Raw genomic sequence first — 23833 nt, forward strand, 5'->3', positions numbered from 1 at the left:
CTTTAGAAAGGGAGGCCTGGCGGACACGGTACCTTAAAGTGGTGAGAATACTCCAGCGGGGGCAGTTGTTCCTGGCAGCGGATACAGGTCGGTGCTTTGTCCGGGGGAAGAGAGGATCTCGTCGGGGAGGAAGACAGGAGTCCGTTGCACTGCCAGGGAAGAAACCAGCCGCGGAGTTCTCAGTTAAAAAGGAGCGGTCCTTTTATTCGCGGTCCAGTGGTAAGTGGCTATCCGGTTGCCGGGGTGCTTGACACGGGCAATTCGACCACAAGACGTCCTGGGATGCGAGGAAAAGGTAAACTGGTTGTGCCCACCAGTCAGGGGAAGAAGACTCTCCAGCCGGGAGATCTTCTCTGTCGTCGGGAAGTGGTGAGTCGGTTCCACAGGGCTCCACCGGTGGTGTCGTCGTAGCAGGTCGGCTCAGCTTCTCCCTCGTCGGATTCTCAGGTCCTGTGGCGACTTCTGAAGTTCCAGTCCCAAAAGCCCTGCTTTTATGCAGCACACCCCCATTCACTCAGCCTAGCTGTCAATCAAACATGCTAAGTGGTGTGCCGGCCGGCTCACCACTTGGGCCAATCACACAAGAGTGCGACTTGAGTTACCAAGGTAACTCAGTCCAGGGTGCCTAACCCCTCTCCCACACCCCCTGTGGTACCCAGACAGAGTGGCACCACTTTTGGAGGCTTCTGTGGAGAAGCCTGCCAAAAATTGGAACAAAGGGCTCGACTTGGGTTGGAGTCACAGAAGAGGACACAAACGCCATTTTAGAATCGAGTTCTGGCAAAAAATACCAACCGGCGAATTAATATTAAATAAATAAACCGGCGGTATGTTCGAGGCTATGAGAATTAAATAATAAAAGTTGGTAGCCTCGAACAATGCGAAAATCCCATAAAGATATATTCGCGGTCGAATATAAAAAGTAGTATCCACTGCCACCAGCCAAAACTCGATCAGGGGGGACGGAGACGTGCCCCCTCGACTAACAGACCCCGGGGCAATCGAATTGCCCCGACCAGTGCGTCCACAATATGATGGTTTGTACTGGTTTCTGTTCATAATTTGGGACTAGTAAAGCCAATGGTGACTTTACATGCCCTGGGAGACAGTAGTCAGTCCCAGGGTATGGAGTCTATGGTGGCGTGTCACTATGACACCCCGGTGTCACTGCACGGAGGGTGCTGTGTAACACACATAGTAAAAACACATGATACCCTATGGAGTAAAGGACCCCATAGCCCATCAAACACATTAACAGTCAAAGGAACACCACAAATCATGCCCAAGAGTGGGAGAAAAAGAGTCTCACTCTTGGCAGGAGAAAAAAACAAACTCCAGAAATCCAGCAAAGCTGCTGGGGGACTCACTAGGTTAGGAAATTCAGCCCAAACAGTGAATTCTCCCTAACAGCCCCTAACTAGTTCCCAAGAGTACACAGATCTCTGGTGCGAATTAGCTGTCTGGGTGGCTTCTTTTAACGAGGGTCCATGTAGCTGGTGAACTACTTTTTGCAGATATGAGGCAAGGAATCCACAAACAGTTTTAAGACAAGCATTTCTTTGGTTCAACTATTTTTTCTTTCATAGGTCCTTCACTCTAAATGACATCTGGCGGGGAGTTTAACTTTGGCTTAGTCATAGATGTCGATGTTGGATCCTACAGTTCTCCCGATTGTGCCCCATTCTCTCCAGAATACCCCACTTCAGATCTTCGTATGGGGTGCCTCTTCGTGGTTTAATGTCTGAAAAGCACGCTGGGCAATATACCAGGCCCATCGTTCTCAGTGGCAGTCTAAGGTCTCAGCAACTTGTTTAAAGTTAATGAAGAAGGTGGTTGGGTTTCCCCTATTACTCAATTTCTGTAAACCGTGGGTGGCACAGCCGGGTGTTACCTTCTTGCAGTGACAGCTCCCCAGAGGGCAATGAGTGTTTCTTGAGGTTGACGCATACTAGCCAGTTGGCTTTCTACCACAGCCCTTAACAGGTCTTCCATGGGTGACAGGATGAAGTCTATTTTCCTGGAACTAGGACTCTCTTCAGGTGGTGCAAGACTTTCCCCCCATATAAAATCTAGCTGGCTAAAGTGAAGGGCCTAAAGGCATCAGCCTTATATCCTACTCCCTCTGGGATCTTCTAAGTAGATCCTAGCCTGCGGTCCCACAATGGCTAGGATGGCCTTCAAACAGGAAATGGTGCCTTTGCAGCACCCACGTCTTATTTGCTCTTATTCCCCACACCGTTCTATCCTTTTTCCTCATTTCTACTCTCCCAGTCTGTTTTCTCGCCAACTCCCCCTCATCTGTCCATCCAATGTTGTCTATTCCTACCCTCCACCCATCCTTGACACTCACCTTCCTTTCACTCGCCCCAATACCCTTTCTCACTTACTTCCTTACTATCCCACTTAGTCTCACTCATCACACACATACACTCTCCCACTCAAGTACAACATTAGGTCACCAACCAATAGAACATCTTGCACATGCTCTCTATTAGTCTCCTCCATGCTATATTGTCCTACCACTGCCTGGTCTCTTGGTCTGCCTTCTCTTCACATGACCTCACCCAAAAACTCACTGTTAAGATGGATTTCTAAAATCAACCCTGGTGGACAGATTTTAGGAGGCCACCCTAGTTACGGTGAACAGGGAGACATGGACACCAAATCAAAGTAGCAATGGAGAGCAGTCAAGGATTAGTCTCAGGAGAGTGTGAGTGGGATCAGGGACCCTCAACACATCCACACAGAATAACAACACCCAACACTTCAGCCTCGACAGTCAGTTATAAAAGTGATACATGACTCACCGTAATTGTATTTCTGATGCTTGTATCTGCTTAGATTCACATGCTGTGTATAGGCTGACGTCTAGTGGAAGCTGCAGAGTATTACAGTTTGTTTTTCGAAACTCGAAAAGGGACGTCGAACTAGGGCGTGCCAATAATACTATCCCTAGTATGACGTCCACTGTACCCATGAACCCTCACGCGTGTAGGACCCTCAGATTGTATTTTTTCTGACATGAGGTAGCATGAGGAGTAGCGTGAGTACAAAGTATCCAAGCAGATAAGACTACAAGCATCCATGCGCCTTCTCTCAGAGGGGATTAAGGGCGGGCGCATGTGAATCTAAGCAGATACAAGCATCAGAAATACGATTATGGTGAGTATTTTATCCCTTCTGAGGCTTGTGGAATCTGCTTAGATAACATGCTGTGCATAGATTAGCGAGCAGTGTTAGGAGGAGGAGGTGGGATGTCAGAAGGGTCATGAGCGAACAAATGTCTTAGAACCGCTTGTCCCACTTGAGTATCTGTCTTGGAATGAGTGTGAGCGCAGTAGTGCTGAGTAAATGTGTGAATTGTCATGGGCGCTACTCCCGAGGGGCCAGGACTGGCCCAGCGCCCTCGGAAGCAGACCCGTCTTCCACTACTCCGGACCCAGCAGACCCCTACAGGGGCCCTTTGGACCGTGTCCTGGCGCCTTTGGCGCCAGGCTCATGAAGGGTTTCAGTCCCGGCGCCATAGGCGCCGGGCTCATATTGATAAACAGTGTAATAATGCTTGGGTGGACTTACCTGAGGCAGACCATGCTGCATATTTACCCAGAACAATCCAGTCTGGTTGAAGTCCCCAGCCATCAGGGCTGGGAGGAACTATTCTCTCCATTCAGGAACTCTTTTCTTACCTGGGTGGAACCGGTGGAAGAACACACACTGGAAGCACTTCTCTGCTATTTAAACCACGCCCGATGGAAAACACGTGCTTCGTGTTATTCTGCAGCAGCAGCAGCAGGACGCTCACCGAGTCGGCTCCTGCATTCCAGGTCCAGAGTCATCTTCAGCTTCTGCGCAGCAACCTGTGGATGAAGAAAGACACAGAACAATACTTACCAGATCCCGGAATCCAGTCACCGGCAAAACCTGCAAAGAATAAACATAAGGTTAGAAAAGTGCAACTCGCTCGCAGCCCGGCCCGCTTACCTGATCCATCCGTGATTGCAACGGAGCTAACCGTGGCCTTCTCTTCGGCAGCTTCTCTGCACCTGAAAGACAAAGGACATAATTAAAAAGGGGTTCGGGTGAAGGCAGTCGCATTCATCTTAACTTACCAGTTTTTGCACGCGCAGAAGCGGCCGCATCAACTGCAGCATCCCGGCACCTGAAAACTAGAAAAAGGACATTATTAGAGGTGCCATTAAAAGCGGCCAACGATCATTATACTTACGTGCATCGGCACGTGGAGTGGCAACGGATATAAAGCCAGCAGCATCCCGGCACCTGAAAACTAGAAAAAGGACATTATTAGAGGTGCCATTAAAAGCGGCCAACGAATATTATACTTACGTGCATCGGCACGTGCAGCGGCAACGGAAAACTACACCCACAGCATCCCGAGGCCTGAAACAAAGGAAAAGGGACATTATTGAGGTGCCCATCTTTTAAAGCCTAAAGACTACAGTATGCTTACAGGCATCCGCTCGTGCAGTAATGGCGGCATCGCTCTTCGGCATCCCAGCACCAGTGCCACAACTAAGGCCGCAAAAGACTTGAGCCTCAACACTGAACTCATCCAGTGACGTAACTGGAATCCACGCACCCCTGCACCAGACGCGGGATGGAGAGCTCAGCATTTATACGCCTAAGGTGAGAGCTCGCCGAGACAAGTAGAAAGCTAGGCTGTGGGAGAAACTGGCGATTGGTGGGAGAAGGAATCCCATCAAACGGTGATTAACCCTTTTTCTTCCACCTGCAGAAAACTTACCCTGCAAGTCAGACATTCGATAAGAGGAAGCCCAGTCCTGAGAGTCGTCCGGGCTCTACGCTTCTCAATTGAAGAAACGATAGCAGCCCAGCCGGGATCAGCGCCTCCGTGGGAATCAGGTGAGCGTTACATGAATAGAGCTCCATGTAGCTGCTTTGCAAATGCTGTCAAGGGGTACATTTGCAATGAAAGCTACAGTGGCTCCAGTACCTCTTGTAGAGTAGGCCCTTGGCGTAAAAGGCAATGTTTTATCTGACAGGGAATAGCACAGTTGGATACATCTGACTATCCATTTTGAGATGGCATTCTTAGAGATGCGATCTCCCTCTCTGCCTGGAGCTATGGAGACGAACAGCTGATCTGTTTTTCTTAGTGGTCTGGTCTTGTCTACATAGTAGAGGACGCCCTCCTCACATCTAGTGTGTGGAGTTTCACCGCAGCAGAGCTTTTGGGTTCTTGGAAAAAGACTTGTAGCTCAATAGACTGGTTAACATGGAATTTGGAAATGAACTTAGGTGCAAACCTAGGGTGAGTGTGTAAAACCAGTTTATCCTTATGAATAGTAAAGAAAGGATCCTGCACTGACAGAGCTTGAATTTCACTGACTCTTCATATGGAGGAGATGGCTACTAAGAAGGCAGTTTTATAAGTCAGGTGTTTGAGACTAGATTTGAGAATGTGTTAAAAGGGGGGGCCCATGAGCTTAGCAAGTACCACAGTAAGGTCCCAACCTGGTGGTGGGTTAGAAATTGGAGGGTGGCGTCTCTTTACCCCTTCCATAAATGTTTTGACAACTGGCACTTTCCACCATGACACCTTGTTATGGGAAGTGGTGTAGGCTGATAAAGCTGCCAGGTGCACTTTGAGTTAAATACTAACCCTGCATCCAATAGGTGGAGCATATAGGTGACAACATTAAAAGGAGTACAATTCAAATGGGTTGATTTGCTTATTTGGGCACCAAATAACAAATTGTTTCTATTTGTCATAGTAACAGTGCCTAGTGCTAGGTTTCCTTGACTCACAAGATATCCATACATCTCTGGGGTAAACTGAGGTGTCCAAACTATGACTTCAGGAGCCATGCTGCCAAGTTCATTGAGTTGGGCTGAGGATGCACTGTTAGACCCTCGTGCTAGGAGAGTAGGTTACACCGGCGCGGGAGTTTGATGGGGTCACACAACGCCAGCTTGCGTAGGTGTGGATACCACGGTTGTCTTGCCCACATAGGAGCAACTAGGATGAGTGTCATCCGTTCCCTGTGGATTTTGTTCACCGCCTTCCTCATCAGAGGGGTTGGTGGAAAAGCATAGGCAAACATCCCTGACCAATTCATCCATAGGGCATTCCCCTTGGAGCCTGACTGGGGGAACCTGGATGCGAAGTCTGGGCATTGCCTGTTTTTGTTTGTGGGGAATAGGTCTATAGTGGGGAAACCCCACTAAGAGAAGAGGTCTCCTACGACCTCTTTGTGTAGTGTCCTCTCGTGTTCTTCTGGGAGGGGATCCCTGCTCAGAGCATCCGCTAGCGAGTTGAACATGTTGGGATAACTGGTAAATGTTCCGTTTGAGTGCCCATCTCCACATTTTCTGGGCAAGCTTGGACAGATTTGGCGAACGAGTGCCCCCTTGTTTGTTTAAGTAAAACATTGCTGTTGTGCTGTCTGTTAGGATCTGCACTGACAGGTTGGATAGGAGGGGTTTGAATGCTCAAAGCGCTCTTAAGAATGCCAGATGTTCTAGCAGATTGATGTGGTTATGAGCCACTGTGTGAGACCAGAGACCCTGAGCTGTATGGTGCAGGTAGTGGGCTCCCCACCCTGCTAGGGAGGCATCTGTTGTGACAACGGCCTGTATCTCTGGATCGAAGAAGGGTTTCCCCTTCATAAGATTCTCTCTTGTCTACCTGCGAAGACTCTGTACTAGTGTTGCCGAAACGACCACTAGATCGTCCCACTGACCATTTGCTCGAGACCACTGCTTCGCTAACCATTCCTGCACCGGTCCCATGCGCAGGCACACGTGGGGAACCAGTAAATGCAAGATGCCATAATGCCTAGCAAACGCATCGCTTTGCGCACCCTTATTTGGCGACCGGACTGATATTGAGGAATTTGCAGCAACAGATTCCGAATTCTTTCCTCTGATGGAAAGGCCAACCCCTCTTGGGTGTTTAGGACAGCTCCTAGGAACTGTTTTGAGGTGCTTGGCACCAAGCTTGATTTTTTTCTCGTTGATCGAGAAGCGCAATTGGAAGAGGTTGATTGTTCTTTGAATGCTTAGTCTGCAAATTACTGGGATTTCCCTTGTGATGAGCCAGTCATCCAGGTAAGGGTACACTGGGATTGTCTCCCTGCGTAGGTGCGCCACCACCACCGCCAGTACCTTGGTGAATACCCTTGGAGCCGAGGTTATACCGAAGGGCAGCACCTTGAACTGGTAGTGCTGGTTGTTTATTTTGAAAACGGAAGAATCTTCTGTGCGCTGGGAACATTGAAATATGAAAATAGGCATCTTTCATATCCAATGTTGCCATGTAATCCCCTTTTTAGTAGTGGGATTACCTCTTGGAGTGTAGTCATGCAGAATTTTTGTGGCAGGGCACAAATCTAATACTCGGCGCATTGTTACATCTTTTTTTGGCACAACGAAGTAGGTTGAATAAATACCCCCGTTTACCTGGTTGCCTGGGACGAGTTCTATGGCGTCCTTTGCAAGTAGAGTGGCAATCTCCTCGAGAAGGATTTTCTGGTGCTGCAACGAGTGTACCTTTTGTCTTGGAGGATGGTCGTGGGGCGCGCTAATAGTTCTATACAGTATCCTGCGGACAGCACCATCTGTCCGAAGTGATCCCCTCCCATGTGTGGGTTAAGGTGGAAATGTGCCCCCCTACTGGGGATGCATGGGAGGGGACCCGAAGCGGAACGTCACTGTTTACTGGGTGGCGTGCCACCTCTGGCGGGGCTGCCTTTACTCCTAGTGCGGCCCCTGGTGAATCCCTGTGATGTCTGGAACTGATTGTTACCCCATGAGCTTCCTTGATTTTGGTTGTAGTTGGAACCCCTCTGGCAGCCTTGGCCGCGAAAGCAATGAAAATTATTATTTCCCCTCTGACCTGAGGGTTTATTTGTGAGTTGGTCGAGAGATTTTAGGGTCTTGTACTCATCTTTAGCTGTCTTTAGTGCCTCTTCCACTGCCTTGATGAACAGAACGTTTGGTTCTACCGGCATGTCTATAAGGCTTGGGTCTCGGGTTTGAACCCTGACTGCCTTAGCCAAGCGTGGCGTTTTATTACTTTGCCTTCTGCTATCAATCTTCCAGCATTTTCTGCTGCATCAAAATGTGTTTTAAGGATGCATCCAGATACAGACCTTCCGTCGGCTGTAATTTGGGCCAACTGGCCTTTTAGGGGCTCAGGTGCGGATGATACTAAGGCAGCAACCTCTTCCCATTGATGACAGTTATAGCTTGCCAAAAGAGTGGCACTGTTGGCGATGCGTGCCAGATAGGCTGAAGTGAAAGTCACTTTCCTACCTGGAGAGTACATTTTTTTGCTCTCTATCTGGGGGTGCTTCAGAAGAAGCAAGAGGTGTACATGCCCTCTTTCTGGTGGTTGTAACTACCAGGAAGTCTGGTTTTAATTGACCCCTAATGTACATAGTATTAGAGGGTGCAGCACAAAATAATTTTTCGACTCGTGGATTAACCACACGAGTCAGATTTGGGGTTACCAGAGAGGGATCAATCTTACGTTGGATAGATTTTAATATAGGAATAGCCTGGGTAATGGCTCTTTTGTCTCCTAGGATCTCTTCAGCGAAATCACTATCTTCTTGCACACCCTCTGTGTCGATAAGGAAATGGGCTGATGCCTTAGCTAGTACCTTGTTGAGGAGTGGCTGGTTATCTACCAGTGAATCATGCACCGGAGTGTCTTGAGGTATAGGGGAGTCGAGATTGTAGGCTTCAGCCTCATCCTCCTCCTCCTGGTCCTGGTCATCCCCATAATAAGAGACCCATGTCTGGTCATCCACCATTTGTGGTTCTGTCTCCTCGCAGTATGATTCGGGGTGGTAAGATTCAACCACCAAAGGGTCTGTGACCAAACTCTGTGAGTGTACCTCAGAGCGGAGTCTTTTAGTAGGGGGCTGAGAGTCCTTAGACCCTAAAGGGGCACAGGTAGCGGGGGTTTTAGCATAACTAAGAAAATAGTTAGGGTCTTTCTCATAGAAGTCTGCCATAAATTACATCCTTCTCATCACCCTATCAATATCAGCTGAGTTCCATTCCCTGGAACTGGGAATAAACCTCTCCTGTTCTGGTTCCTCCTCCATGCCCATATCATGTGGAGTGGGAGGGACAATTTTACTCTTAGGAGTAGCGTCAGGGACCTTTGATTTCTGTTTTTCCTTATGGTGTTCTGAAGCTTTCTTGTGTTGTTTATCCCCCTTCTTGTGACTAGAGGAATGTTTTCCGGAGGTTTAAGGGGTTTCCGAGGGTTTCGACGCTTCGCGTCAAGATTCAGAGGTAGTAGATGGAGGATGCCGACTCTTAGGAGTAGACGCTACACGCTTTGACTATTGGGAGTGCAGCATCTTTTTCAACCGCGGACGGTTGGTCTTTGTCATGTGGCAATCGCAAATAGGAACGCCCAGAGGACACAATCGTTGGACCGCTCTCGGTGCCTTCCACTGCTGATCGATCGACACGCGTGTCGAGTCTTGACTGGGGCTGATGGGTTTAGAGGAAGTGGTGTGGGTTGCGCTTCTGCCGCCGGGTGATGTCCGTTAGGCAGAAACCTGTGCAGTTCCCTCTGGGACCACTGCAAAAGATTTAAGACTACAGGTGTTGGCAGTAAACCCACTTGGTAGCAGTCTGCACCACACAGATTCACTTGGTAGCTGTGGCTGAGCAGTCAGACTTCCCTCAAGAAGAGTTAGGCAGTATACAGAGTATTCACAATAGGTCAAAAGAGCACAGTAGAACAAGTAAACACTGACCAGAGCTTGGTGTAAAAGAGATATATTTATTTAAAACCACATCTAGTAAAACACACAGGCACTAAGGTTAAGCAGTTAAGAAACACGGTCACTAAAAGATATACACTCCCTTAAAAGAATATTAGACAAGTCTTAAGTAAAGCCCCACTTATTTTCAGACAGCGGTGAGCGCTTAACGCAGATGGCACTCTAATAATTCCTTTTAAAAAGGGAGAGAAAAGCAGAGTATCATTTGAAACAGATCCCAACACTTTCACACGAACACAACAAGAGAGGAAGGCAAAGTAAAACCGTGAAGTTAGAGTTCAGACGTCCGGATCCACTTTAAGAGGATCAGAACGAAATGTGTCCAAGGTCACACGGTTGCAGTGCACAAAAGTCCTGAAAGGGTTCAAAAAAGAGTTGGACCAAAGAAAGGGACCAGTTACATGGTCAAGGCGGCCAGCCCAGTCAAGAAGGTTAAGGGATTATTATTACCTTGTAGCAATCTTTAGAACGGGAGGCCTGGCGGACACGGTACCTTAAAGTGGTGAGAATACTCCAGCGGGGGCAGTTGTTCCTGGCAGCGGATGTAAGTCGGTGCTTTGTCCGGGGGAAGAGAGGATCTCGTCGGGGAGGAAGACAGGAGTCCGTTGCACTGCCAGGGAAGAAACCAGCCGCGGAGTTCTCAGGTAAAAGGAGCGGTCCTTTTATTCATGGTCCAGTGGTAAGTGGCTATCCGGTTGCCGGGTTGCTTGGCACGGGCAATTCGACCACAAGACGTCCTGGGATGCGAGGAAAAGAAGGTAAACTGGTTGTGCCCACCAGTCAGGGGAAGAAGCCTCACCAGCCGGGAGATCTTCTCTGTCGTCGGGAAGTGGTGAGTCGGTTCCGCAGGGCTCCACCGGTAGCGTCGTCGTGGTAGGTCGGCTCAGCTTCTCCCTAGTCGGATTCTCAGGTCCTGTGGCGACTTCTGAAGTTCCAGTCCCCAAAGCCCTGCTTTTATGCAGCACACCCCCATTCACTCAGCCTAGCTGTCAATCAAACATGCTAAGTGGTGAGCCGGCCGACTCACCACTTGGGCCAATCACGCAAGAGTGCAACTTGAGTTACCAAGGTAACTCTCAGTCCAGGGTGCCTAAACCCCCTCCCACACCCCCTGTGGTACCCAGACAGAGTGGCACCACTTTTGGAGGCTTCTGTGGAGAAGCCCGCCAAAAAGTGGAACAAAGGGCTCGACTTGGGTTGGAGTCACAGAAGAGAACACAAACGCCATTTTAGAATCGAGTCCTGGCAAAAAATACCAACCGGCGAATTAATATTAATTAAATAAACCGGCGGTATGTTCGAGGCTATGAGAATTAAATAATTAAAGTTGGTAGCCTCGAACAATGGGAAAATCCCATAGGGATATATTCGTGGTCGAATATAAAAAGTAGTATCCACTGCCACCAGCCAAAACTCGATCAGGGGGGATGGAGACGTGCCCCCTCGACTAACAGACCCCGGCGCAATCAATTTGCCCCGACCAGTACGTCCACAATATGATGGTTTGTACTGGTTTCTGTTCATAATTTGGGACTAGTAAAGCCAATGGTGACTTTACATGCCCTGGGAGACAGTAGTCAGTCCCAGGGTATGGAGCCTATGGTGGGGTGTCACTATGACACCCCTGTGTCACTGTACGGAGGGTGCTGTGTAACACACATAGTAAAAACACATGAGACCCTATGGAGTAAAGGACCCCATAGCCCATAAAACACATTAACAGTCAAAGGAACACCATAAATCATGTCCAAGAGTGGGAGAAAAAGAGTCTCACTCTTGGCAGGAGAAAAAAACAAACTCCAGAAATCCAGCAAAGCTGCTGGGGGACTCACTAGGTTAGGAAATTCAGCCTAAAGAGAGAATTCTCCCTAACAATGTCCCCATAACTGGGCCGCTGGCCAGTCCTCCGAGGTCGGGGGCTTGCGCGTGGGTGTCTGAAGTCAACCCCCTCCCCTCGCCGTCTGATACGGCGGCGTTGCTGCCATCGCTGAACGACCCTTCGACGTCCATGGCATCTAGCTGCCTGGCGTAGTGGGCCCAGCACTTCGTCGAGCAGTCCTTAAGTGTTTTTGGCTTTACACTTAGGGTAGAATTTGAAAGGAGTACTCCCCATATGTGTAAATCTGGCAGCGAGCTGTGTATATGTAGGAAATAAATGTGGGAAAGTTCTGACCACCCCCCACTCTCCATACTTGTAGAGGGCCGAGGCCAGAGGCCTTCCAAGGCCCAAGGTCCGTCGTGTAGTTTTCGATGGCTGGTTCCCTCAATCTTCACTGATGTCGATCTTCGGCATAGGATGGAAGAGAACGAGGAAAATTCTTTAACAATATTTCAGGTATAATTGGCAAATGCCAAGAGAACTCCGCAATATGCGTCTGACAGTATGGCGGAAAAAAACTATTTGAAGGTCCTACACGCATGAGTTATCATGGGTACAGTGGACGTCACACTAGGGATAGTATTACTGGCATGCCCTAGTTCGACGCCCTTTTTCGAGTTTCGAAAAACAAACTAATACTCTACAGCTTCCACTAGATGTCGGCCTATGCACAGCATGTGATCTAAGCAGATTCCACAAGCCTCAAATATAGTTATTTATTTAGGTCTTTAGAACACACTAAACAAATGAAACTAGAAAAGTAGTTAACCCACATTTATACATCAGTAGGTTCACTTACAATAAAAAAGTGAATAACTACCCTGGGGAACCAGCAGGTGTAGGTAAAATTATGAGAGCAAGTCACAAGTACAAATGTCTCGGGAGGATAGCTCAGGGGCAACGTGCTCGCCTTAGAAGCAAGACGACACAGAGAAACACAGGTTCGTGCCCCGGGTCCGCACTTAGAAACCTCTGGGTATTAAGCGTGTTATAAATAACTTATAGCTCATATACTTTAGAAGTCCAAACCTAAGATGTATGGGGCCTAGTGCCCAAATGTCACAGGTTCCATGCAAGGTTTCTCACAGGAAGATGTTCTCTAAAGGGATGCAATGGCCTTGTGGTAGGGATTCAAAATAGTTTCAAACGATTTGAAAGTTCAACTACTATTAACCAAAAGATAGTTAAGTTCTCTCCTTTCTTCCAGACCAAAGGCTAACCCATGTGAAGGATACATGACCCAGGTCCAACGACAAAAGGTAAGGGAGAGGGAGATGGGAAACAAAGGGCTTTGTAGTTAATGAATGTCATCCTATGTAGGGCAGGGGGAGACACAGGCACAGGTATGCTTATTTACCCCCACACCCCTGACTCAGATTTTCCCTGGGGTCAGGATGGATCACTGGTCACTAGGAGCGCAGTCTTCCATCCTTTGTTCGGGTGAGACGTTTGAGTGCTCTTCCGGCCAGGTGCAACTGCAAGATGCAAGCCCAGTCAATGTAGAATTACAGACTTTCACTATGCAGACCTCTTCAGGACACTTCAAAGGATGGAGAGTCCCAGCAACTAACTCTGTTTGCAGGTGACAGGCATTATTCAGTTGTGGTCAAAGAAGCAGCTCCAGGACAGGTTCCCTTGAAGATAGGAAGCTGAAATTCAGGGAGAAAGAAATATATGGCACAAGCTGGTGACCACCAAAGTTGCGGGTTTGAATGCAGAACAGCGCAGATTTTGGCAAGGTAGTCTGTGAGAAAGCTGGTCAGTCCACCGAGCAGTTCAGGCACACTTTCAAAGGCTCTTGGGCATACAACCTAAAGAAGACATTGCAACTAGTTGGTCCTATTAGTGTAAGGGCTGAAGCACAGCCAGGGGTCTTTGGCGATCAAGCAGAGGAGCAGGGCTTCGCTGGGGACATCACTGGAGGAAATGCTTGTTCACTGCAGAAGTAGTCCTCGGTAATCAAGGGGCTTCAAAGGATTCTTGGCTTCAACGTAGATCTGAAGAATTGATGCACGAGTCTTCCTCTTATCCAAAACTGGAGCTGAAAGCTGCGAGAGCAGCAGCTTTCCGCAAACAAGTGAAGGAACTTACATAGAATTTCCTGACCTGGGAAGGCAGTAAGACAGCCAAACTACAATATGGCAAAAGAACAAGCTAAAATCTTGTGGACAGCTGTTTTAGGGCACTAGCCACATTTAGTAGTCATACACGATAAACGTGACTGTTGTAATGGAGGGTCCCGATTGGCGGTCTGAAGCGAGCAATGCTTTGCATGCTCTGGTGTTTGTCGCCACACATCTTGACGGTACATTGAATATTCCTTTCTTCACTTCAAGGATTTCTGAGCTTGGTAGTTCCTATAGGGAGAAGAGAAAACATTGGGCAGCATAGGATAAGGTGCAAGGGTGATCGTTAGTAGTACCTCTCAATTGTAACCATGCAGTTCAGTCCTGGGGCAGGACTGAAACTGACAAATACCCTGGTAAGCCTTCTGCTCCATGTTGAGATAGGTCCAGACCGCCTTGATAGGATGAGGTCCCTTACCCAATCACACATAACAGGACAGACTAAGAGGCAGGAGGAATAAATAGGAAATGTCATAATCAGACGCTGAACGAAGCATAATAAAGTAGTTGCTCTATTCTAACAGGGTGAGGCTTCTACAGCCTGTGCAGCATCTCCTCAAAATAATGCTCTCGTACAGTGAGGACGCTGTACTCTTTTCCCAACTCCCCCATGATTGATGCGTTTTCTGAGGGTGATTGTTTTGCAACCCCCTAAGCACTCCCTTATTACACGGTCAACATGGTTGAGAGTTCTAGAACTCAATATCGTTATGTCAAAGTATTGATTCATTTATGTAATTTACAATATTCTGAGAGTTTGAGGGGTTTAGCAGTGACACAATCAGAAGAAATATTAGGGAGGTTGAGGGTCCTTCCACTCATGTAATGCCAGATATCACTTCAGAGGTGCCCCGCAGGCGCCGGTACGTTGTTGTTATCAGGTATTCTCAGTTGCCTCATACAATGCTCAAGTGTAAATGTAAGAGCCCCAGATGCAATGTGTATGTGTAAATCAATCTAAGGTGTTGCTCCGGTGCCCCCTTCAGCTGTGTGAATGTAGGGAAGGAATTGGCCCTGTGGTCCCCCTCTGACGCTTTGCCTACTGCCCATAAGCACTGGGGGTGTAGTCGTGCTGTTCCAGAAGTAATGGAGTGCCTCTCTGTTTTGTTCCTATGTTTTATTTCAGCCAGCTTGGCGGGACACTACTCACTTTCAGGTTATTCTCATTCATTTAAAACATTTCTGCAACTGACCCCTGAAGTCATGCCGGCTGGAGCATAGCAGTTTCTGTCAAAACACTAATGAATTTATGAGCCAACAATGATTTCTGCATCCAGTTTTGTATATAGTTTGAGCACAGTAATTTTAAAGCATGGCATATAATAAAATATCTGACATGCATGTTAGAGGAGTGTTGACTTGGTGTAGTTTCTTATTAATGATTATCAAGGTTTTATTCTTATTAATGATTATCAAGGTTTTATAAGTGTTGTCAAGGGAAATTGTCATTTAATTTAGTGGTCACTTTCTACAGCTCCTACCAGCCATTCAGTATGGTAGATGAAGGCACTGCTTATAGGCGCAGTCAGACAGGTCTCTCAATGGCAGAGAGTTGTGAAATGTGAGGAACTCTTGTCTGTTGTTGTGCCCCTCTCTGCACCAAAAAGTAGAGCTGTTACTCTCCCTCATGTCCTGAGGCAACAATAAAATGAAAAAAAAGATTTTACCCTGGTAGCAAGTTTATTCTTCGGTTAGGCAAAGACAATCAGAGGCTGACATTAGTTGTCATTCTGCAATGCATTGTTTAACTGGCTTCTCATCCAATTAACGGATTGTACAAGAAAACAAATTAAACTTGGGAAGCAAATGGCACCTGGTGAAGGAAACTAATGCGTGACCAATGGCATCTTCTGCTCGACACACTGAGTTAAGCCCCTTGCTTTGCATGTTTGTAACTAATCCAATAGCTTAAAAAAAATGTGGATATGTGACAATTATGCTGTTCAGTCTTATGTTAGTCACAGTTTCATTCAAGACATAAGTAAAAAAAAAGTATTTCGCTTGGTCTTTCTACTGTCATCACTGTGATCAACTAGTTTATAAAAGTGCTTATTACAATTTATAACATTATACTGAAGATAGAAAGAAACGGAAACCACTCAGAAGATTGCGATAAGACTATTTACTCTGCAAAGGTACAGAGTACTGTGATGAATCCTAGTCATCACTAAATCCCAGTCTAAAGTCTCCTCCCATTTAGCCTGGGGAAGGCAGCCACTACCGGTTTTGAACCCTGGGGGTGGTCACATGATGGAGAACCACAAGGGAGCAGATGGCGGTCAAGTGGAAGTGGCGACTCCTCTAGAATAGATGCTGCATTCATTGCATGTTGTCAATGTACGGTTCTCTCTTCTAGCAAAACCCAAAGCTCAGAATACAAAACTGTTAACCAGAATAAAAGTGGTACATTGGGGGTTCAGGAAGTTAATATCACTACTTCTAATTGTTATAAATTCACCTTATATTAGGGGTCTAAAACCCAACGGTAAATCACCAACTCTTAACCTCCCATCAATGTGACAACACTCAGTTCACAAAACAGCTTAAATTAACCAAACATAAAAAGACCAAAAACATTATGGACTTCAAGTCCCATAATGCCTGTGGTACTGGGACGAGGGACTTGAAGTTTAACAAGCGGTCCAGTTGTGGTAGAAAGCCAATGAGCGGGACCTTTAAATGTATAAATGAGTTTCGGGTGCAAGGGAAGAGACGAAGGAGAAGTTGATGGTGTAGTAGTGACGGCAGCAGGACTATGGGCGGGAGAAGCTGTGGAAGCAGAGGGAGCATGGCCGTGGAGAGAAAGCGCAGCTGGAAGCGACTCTGAAGCAAGCTACGCCATGTGGGATATGAGCTCCTGACACGCTTTGAACTCGTCCGTTGCTGAGGTTGAACTGTAGATCACACTGAGCAGTCAGAGCTCCCTTGAAGGGCTGCACGTACTGCAGCAGCCAGAAGCGTAGAGTGACCCGAAGTGCTCCGCAACAGCACCCACAAGTCAGAAGGAGAGACGCCAAGGCATACCAGTGAGTGGCCCTGAAGCAGGGGACCCCGGGGCACTGTGAATAAGATTGAGGGTTGTGAATACCAAACTAATGAATTAAGGCAAACTGGGTGCAACTCTTGTAACAAGGCATACCAGTTGGGAGAAAATTGTAACCCACATGGCCAATGCTGCAGAAGAGTGATATCAAGGCAAACAGGGCACAACTCTCCTAACAAGGGATACCAATTAGGGTTCAATTGTAGCCCAAATTGCCAGCAGCCAAGAGGTTGCATAAGCATAAAATAAAAGCTGAAGGAGCAAAGCCCATGGGGAGAGAAGTGTAACCTGTATTGCCTACAAGAAAAAGGCAGTCAAAGAATACAGAGCAACTTCCATTTTATGGAATGTCAATTTGGGAAGAGCTAGAACCCACTTTATCAAGGGACTATAAAGCAAGCAGTTGTTCAAATCTCCTCACTTAAGATACTGGTGTGGAGAGTCTTGGAACAAGCATTACCACAGAGTTCAGTTGTAGTAGTTCCAGAGTCCTGATTTCTGGGTGAAGAAGATGGCCTCATTCTTGTGAGAGTAGGTCCACTCTCTGGGGAAGACGGAATGGAGGGCAGATGGACATGTCTAGAAGGTCTGAGCACCACGTCGTCCTGGCCCAATCCGGAGCAATTAGGACCATGGACTTTCTGAACTTCATCAACATAAGGATGACATGAGGAATGACTAGGACTGGCGTGAACGCGTACAGGAGTGGAAATTCCCAGTCCACTACGAACGCATCCCACAGAGCTCCTCTGAGGAAATTCACTGGAGCAGAACAGGTCACATTTCCTGTTGATACTGGATGAGAACAGATCCACTTGAGGGGTTCCCCAAAGGGTGAAGATTTCTAGGAGGAATTCCATAGCCAACTCGTGGGAGACTGTGCTCTGCCTGCTCAGAGCGTCCGCTGTCGTGTTGTCTTCTACGGCTAGGTGAACAGCCGAAAGAGATTCTGTTTTGCAGTGCCCAAACCCAGACCTGCATTACCTCCCTGCACAGTGGTCGGGACCCTAACACCACCTTCTCTTGTTGAGGTAATGCATGGCCAATGTGTTGTCTGTCATTATCAGAATTTTCTTCCCTTGTATGGAAGGCAAAAAGGCTATCAGCACCAGTGTGATTGCCCTCAGCTCTAAAAGGTTTATGTGTAGTCTGGATTCTGATGGGGACCAAAGTCTGCTGATTGTGAGATGGCTCTTGTAGGCCCCCATCCTGCGAGGGAAGAATCTGTTACTATGGTCATCTAAGGCTAGGGCTGCCAAAAAGGTTCCCCCACCATCACATTCTCCTTGCAGGCCCACCACAGGAGATCCTGTGAAACCTTGCTCAGGACCTGTAAAAGGTCTGTCATCCTGCCTGAGAACTGTGACCAGTGGGATCTGAAGGCCCACTTGAGGTACCTCATCCTTGGGTGGTCTTCTGGCACCAGAAAAATGCAAGATGCCATGAGACCCAGCAACTTCAGAAAGTCGAATGCCGGAAGACGTTGGGTGTTCTGAAAATCTCGTTACCATCTGCAAGATATGCTCAACTAGGGAGGGAAGCCTTCCCAGAGGTAGAGTCCAGGACTGCTCCAATGAACTACAGCTTCTGAGAAGGTGTCATCCTGGAACTTCTTGAAATCAAGAGAGAAGCCCAATTTGTAGAGAGAATGGCAGGTTCTGTTGATGTGTTCCAAAGCCTGTTCGGGAGAACGAGTGCTGATCAGCCAATCGTCTAGTTAAGGAAACATGTGAATCCCTCCCCTCCTTAGATTTGCTGCCACCACCACCACTATTAACTTGCTGAAAACCTGCAGCAGAGGTGAGCCTGAAAAGGGGAACTCGAAACTGATAGTGAGAACTGCCAATGGACGAACCTCAGATATTTTCGGAGCTTGGGATGTATCAGCACATGAAAATAAACATCCTGAAGATCAAGCAAGGCCATACAATCCTGGAGCTGGAGGGCCTGGAGGATCTGCAAAAGAGTGACCATCTTAAATCTGTCCTTCCTGAGAAACTTGTTCAAGAGTCTCCGGTCCAAGATGGGTCACAGTCCTCAGTCTTTCTTGGGAACCGGAAATTAGTGCAGTATCAACCTTGATATTGCTCCGCAGAGGTACCCTTTGCACTGCACCTTTCTTCGAAAGAATGTCCTGTAGAAGGAGCAGATCTGTTTCCCAAAGAGATTGTTTGCTCTGAGGACAATCCAGGGGCCTTTCCAGAAATGAGGGAGTATCCTGCGCTACTGTCTGAAGGGCCTATGTATCCAATGTAATTCAACCTCATTCTTCAAGATGCTGGGTCTTCCTGCCTCCCACTGGGGTTCTGTGAGCAAAGTGCTCAGAGAGGTTTTGGGGCTGCAGCTGTGGCAGAGGGCAGTGAAGAGGTGGGTGGCTGTGCAATTTTTCCTCCTCTCGGGGCACGTGAGCATCTCATGTGTCCTCTTTGGTTAGCCTGACGTTTTTGTCCAAAAAATAAGCAGTAAGGAAAGGACCGTCCTCTCCAATCTTGCATAGGCGGATGTTGCTGTTGTGGCTGATGAATGGCTGCCCCTAAAGGTGCAGCCGCCTTAGTAGCCTAAAGCTTCTACAAGCTGTCAGTTTTTGGCTCAAAATGGTTGGACCCATCAAAGGGTATCTCCAGCAATCTTGACTGGACATCAGGAGCAAATCCGGATTTGCGTAACCATGCAAACCTCTGTATTACTGCACTGCAGTCCATATATCAGCCAACGCAGTCTGATGCATTAAGCCCTGATCAGAGGGATGGCATGAAGTCTCCTTACCATCACTGATGATGTTATTGAAACCCTCCCTCATCTCTCCTTGAGGTATATTTTCTTCTGGCTGGCAAATAACATTCCAAAGAGTTTATGTGTATTTTATCAAGGCACAGGATGCAGTAGTGGCCTTGAGAGCTATGCCCCCCCTGCAGAGAATACCCAAACCTTCTGAAGTAGGATGCCTGGAGAGAAAGTCTGGGTAAATGGATGAGGGTCTGCATTTGCTTACCAACTCCTTAGTCACAACAGGAGGGGTCTCTGTTTTTTGCCGAATCACTAATATGGGGATTCTGAGAGCTGAATTAAAAGGAAGCACAGGTTCCTTTGGTGGGCCCTTGTTAAGGATATCTGTAAAGTTATCCTAAACTAGGTCCTTTGCAGGATTCCTCCAACCCAAATATTCTGCGACTTTAGCCATAACTGTTCTGTATGCCGCATTAGGGTAAACAGTAATGTCAGATGTGTCAAATTCCACCCCAGGGGAGGTGGCCAAGTCACTGGCTTCGTTAAGGCAAGCAGCTACGTCCTCTAAACGAGACTGATCAGCGATCAACTCGTCTGGGACATTAGAAGTGCCAAAATGTTCGTACCCTCTGGGAACAACATAGTCATCTTCTTCATCCTCCTCAAAATGGATCCAAAGGTTTTTTTTTTTAAAATCTTTTGATTGCGGTTTAAAACTTGCAGTTGGATCCGAGATCGACGTAGAAAGGCCCTACGACGTCGAGTCAAAGAAGCGGCTGAAGCCTTTGGCTTTGATGATGTTCCAGTGATCGACACTGCTGACGCTACTCCAGATCGACATCTTCGAGTAACAGTCTGCACATCACTTAAAGCCCGTCTTTGTCGTAGACACAATTGAAGATTCAAAAAGAAATGCAAAGAACCACTGAGGTGAGTCAACCCGTTCCAATAGCGTGCTGTGCATGTGGAGAAACGGAACTGAACCAACTGGCACAGTACATGCTATTTATACTATCATTGACATCACGTCCGGACATGGGAATGGAAATCGAGAAACATCGACTCGATGCTGCAGATACGCCCTCTGCTGTCCAAAATGTTTCCAAGATTGCAAGCAGGATATCGGTATATCAAAGATGAGGAATCTGTTGGAGGACACAATCCATTACAAATAGCACTTTCAATGATTAAACCACGAGAATAGCAATGTTTACAGAGTACAACAATACCTTTTGTGATCCTTTGAGTGAATCTTAAAGGATTTGACATCCTCTGTTTCAACTGACTCTTCTTTGAAATTCGTTGCATCATTCTTGGCATCTCCCATGACCTGTGTTTCATTAGGGTCCTTTGGCTTCCCGTTCGTCGGCACACCCAACATAAAATCTATGCTTTGTTTCAGACTTTGGATTCGTTCCTGCAACCAAGATAACCTCCTGTTTATCAACAAATGACCATTTACAGCTAAAATGTATTTACTTTACAAACTGTCAGACACCATTCACAGTTTCCATATAAAATGTGATAAAACAATACATATATTTCATAAACCCTCATTAAAAAGTAATACCAGCTCATTAAACACAATTCATATCATACTGCTACAGGAAAGAGGCAAAGGAGATCAATACATAAGGTTTAAGATAATAGAGATTCTTTAACCTGGACATTGACAAAGATGTAATAGCACAAAGACAGATGTCTGTTATATGCCAAAACCACATGTGATCTAAAAAATGCTGTCACACTGAGGGAGGAGAATACAGCACCAACCATAAAAGCAAACTGCAGTTCTGAAGATGTTCAAAGTAAACAAATTTAAGAACAAACATGAAACATGTTGAACGTTAAAGCTAGAATCCTTTCCAATTTTCTTTTTTTTATTGTTTATTGGTTTTATATGGTTTAAAAAGAAAAACCTTTAAAACAAATCACGAGAGACATTTCTTTCCACTTCTTTCGTCAACAGTGTGTTGTTCTAAACACTTTCACGGACCACTCCTCCTACTGTCTCGATCGGTTCTTTTAGCCGTATTTTCAGTTCTTTCAACAATTGAACTAGACTAAACATGATTTTACGATCAACACCCTCAAACATAGCTTTCCACCAATCATCAGCAGTATAGGTGCTTCGTGTCATAAATAACGGTCCAAATAGCTTAGTTCGCAAAGATCGAAATTCCGGACAGAATAGCGTCAAGTGTTTTAGTGTCTCTGTCGAGCATTTACAGAAGCGACATGTTAAGTCGCCAGGTTTCTTGTTTAGCCAAGTGCTTGTGCGATCTTTAGTCATGAACAGATTGAGCCGAAAGTGCAGATATATTGATCTTGAAATTTGGTCGGGAAATTGCATCAGATAAGGTTGTAATTTGTCTAGCTCTCTTGCCTCTGGTGGTGCTTCTCTTAAAAGACGTGAGCTGGATCTCTCGTTACAAGTTTGATGCCAGTCCGCACTCCGTAATTTTCGTTTGGCCATCTCTGGATTTTCGAGTAAAGTTGTAATATTAATATTATTTGCATCCAGAATTTCAGTGCAATGTCGATTCCATTTAGCCAACATTGTGTATTCGGGCTCTAGATCTGTTTTATGGATTATTTTAAATGGGGGAGCTGCGTTGGTAAGTTGTGATTTCCTATATAGAGTTAGAGCGTTCCAGCAAACTTTCGCTTGTATGGAAGTCAATCCTAGTTCGAATCTTACGTTGCTGGTCGGACATCCTTTAGCGATATGTAACGCTCTTGTCCAGAAGTTGTTTTCAAGTGTGTTCCATAGCTCATGTGAGCAGCCAAACATATTTTCGGCACCATAAATCATGGTCGGTATTGCTTTTTGTATGTAAAAGTTAATCACCGGTTTTATGGAGAATTTCCCGAATTTTTTGTTTTTTTTCTCAAAATGATTAATTATCTTTGAACTTAAACCAATGCGCTTCTATCGCTAAGCAGGCAAATATTTTGTGTATTCTCAATATGGAAAAAAACTGGTTGGCAATATTTAAAGCCCGACCATTTTAAAGTCAAGACAACTGTTTAAGTGGTAAACAAAAAACGCGGAAAGAAAAACGGAGTTCATCAACTTGTTCTTGTTTTATTGCTAAGGGTGAGTCAATGCAGACGGCTAGAATGAAGCCAGGAAGCTAAGAAAGAGTCCAGGATAGGATACCTCCAGCAGAGAACTAACCAGGAGAAAGGTGCCACGGCTCAGTCAGAATGGCCACATTCTCTGCAGCAGCCCACCTTCAACAGCTGCTGTCCTGGACTTCAGGCACAGAATCTGTGGAATGCATATGGTCTCCCAGTGATGATACACTCGCACAGGGGCTGTCCAATCATGTGACAGGCAAGTATACAAATGTTTTGGGCTACCAGCCAATTAGGCTGGCTAAAAATAATAAAATAAATAAAACGCTTAACACATTGGCTTACCCACATAGGATGTAGCTCGGGAAATAAAAAGCAGTTTAAAAGTAAGATTGAGAGCATGTGTGTGCTCATGATGAGCTCACGTCAGCACAACTGTCTTTTTGGCCATGTCTCAAATTGCACATAGAAAAAGGATTGGCGAAAACCAAATGGCCGGTAGCCGTACTTAAAAAATGAAGTAGTCATCAATGGCCATCATATACGATTCACTTGATTGCAAAGGTAGCACTAGTGACTACACCCCTTGAGTAGCAAAAACTAAAATCACAGCTGCCACCAGCCTACTTTGCAGCTACTTTTGAGGGTGATAAATCATCCTGGAAGGAAAATGGGAAAATGCAATGCTTAAAAAGCATCTCCAACCAAATAGTTGAATGAGCTACTAAGGGCAGTGCACCAGAAACCCGTTTGAAGCGGGGAGGGGAACTTCAAAAGAAATTCTTTTGACTACAAAATTTAATTTGAAAAACCAAGGAAGGCAGACAAAGTTTGAGGGAACCCAGGAAGTCAGCGAGCCAGAACCCCACAAAGAAAAATTCTGCCACAACAGTGTTAAAGCATGATTTTAGGTTTAAATTGATACATCCATACCACAAAGAATGTAGTTGCCTGGAAGAAGTGAAAGGCAAATAAACCTTGGCCAACTAGATTAAACCACATGACCAAATGTCTGGCTTACAATCTAAGGCTAGTTCCACCAGTGTGCAGCATCACCATAGCTTGTCTGGCAAGATGAGCAGACTAGGAGAGCACTCAAAAGTGGATGTGTAAGTATGCCAAATGTTTACATTAGGCCAAGATAGTCTCCATTTATGTATTGATTGAGCATTTGTATGGCACCTCTACA

At 46.4% G+C, this 23833-nt stretch overlaps 1 protein-coding gene across 2 annotated transcripts in view; it reads right to left on the reverse strand.

Annotated features, from left to right (window-relative positions):
• The window catches only part of BRD7 (bromodomain containing 7), a 718458-nt gene that overhangs the window by 474374 nt on the left and 220251 nt on the right, over nt 1-23833 (reverse strand). For both annotated transcript variants that reach the window (XM_069604773.1, XM_069604774.1), the window contains exon 7: nt 20793-20980. In XM_069604773.1, the coding sequence (XP_069460874.1) occupies nt 20793-20980 (188 nt within the window). The remainder of the gene's footprint in view (nt 1-20792; nt 20981-23833) is intronic.

This window comes from Ambystoma mexicanum, chromosome 1p (assembly GCF_040938575.1).
Source record: "Ambystoma mexicanum isolate Mex_15411 chromosome 1p, UKY_AmexF1_1, whole genome shotgun sequence".
Taxonomy (NCBI): domain Eukaryota; kingdom Metazoa; phylum Chordata; class Amphibia; order Caudata; family Ambystomatidae; genus Ambystoma; species Ambystoma mexicanum.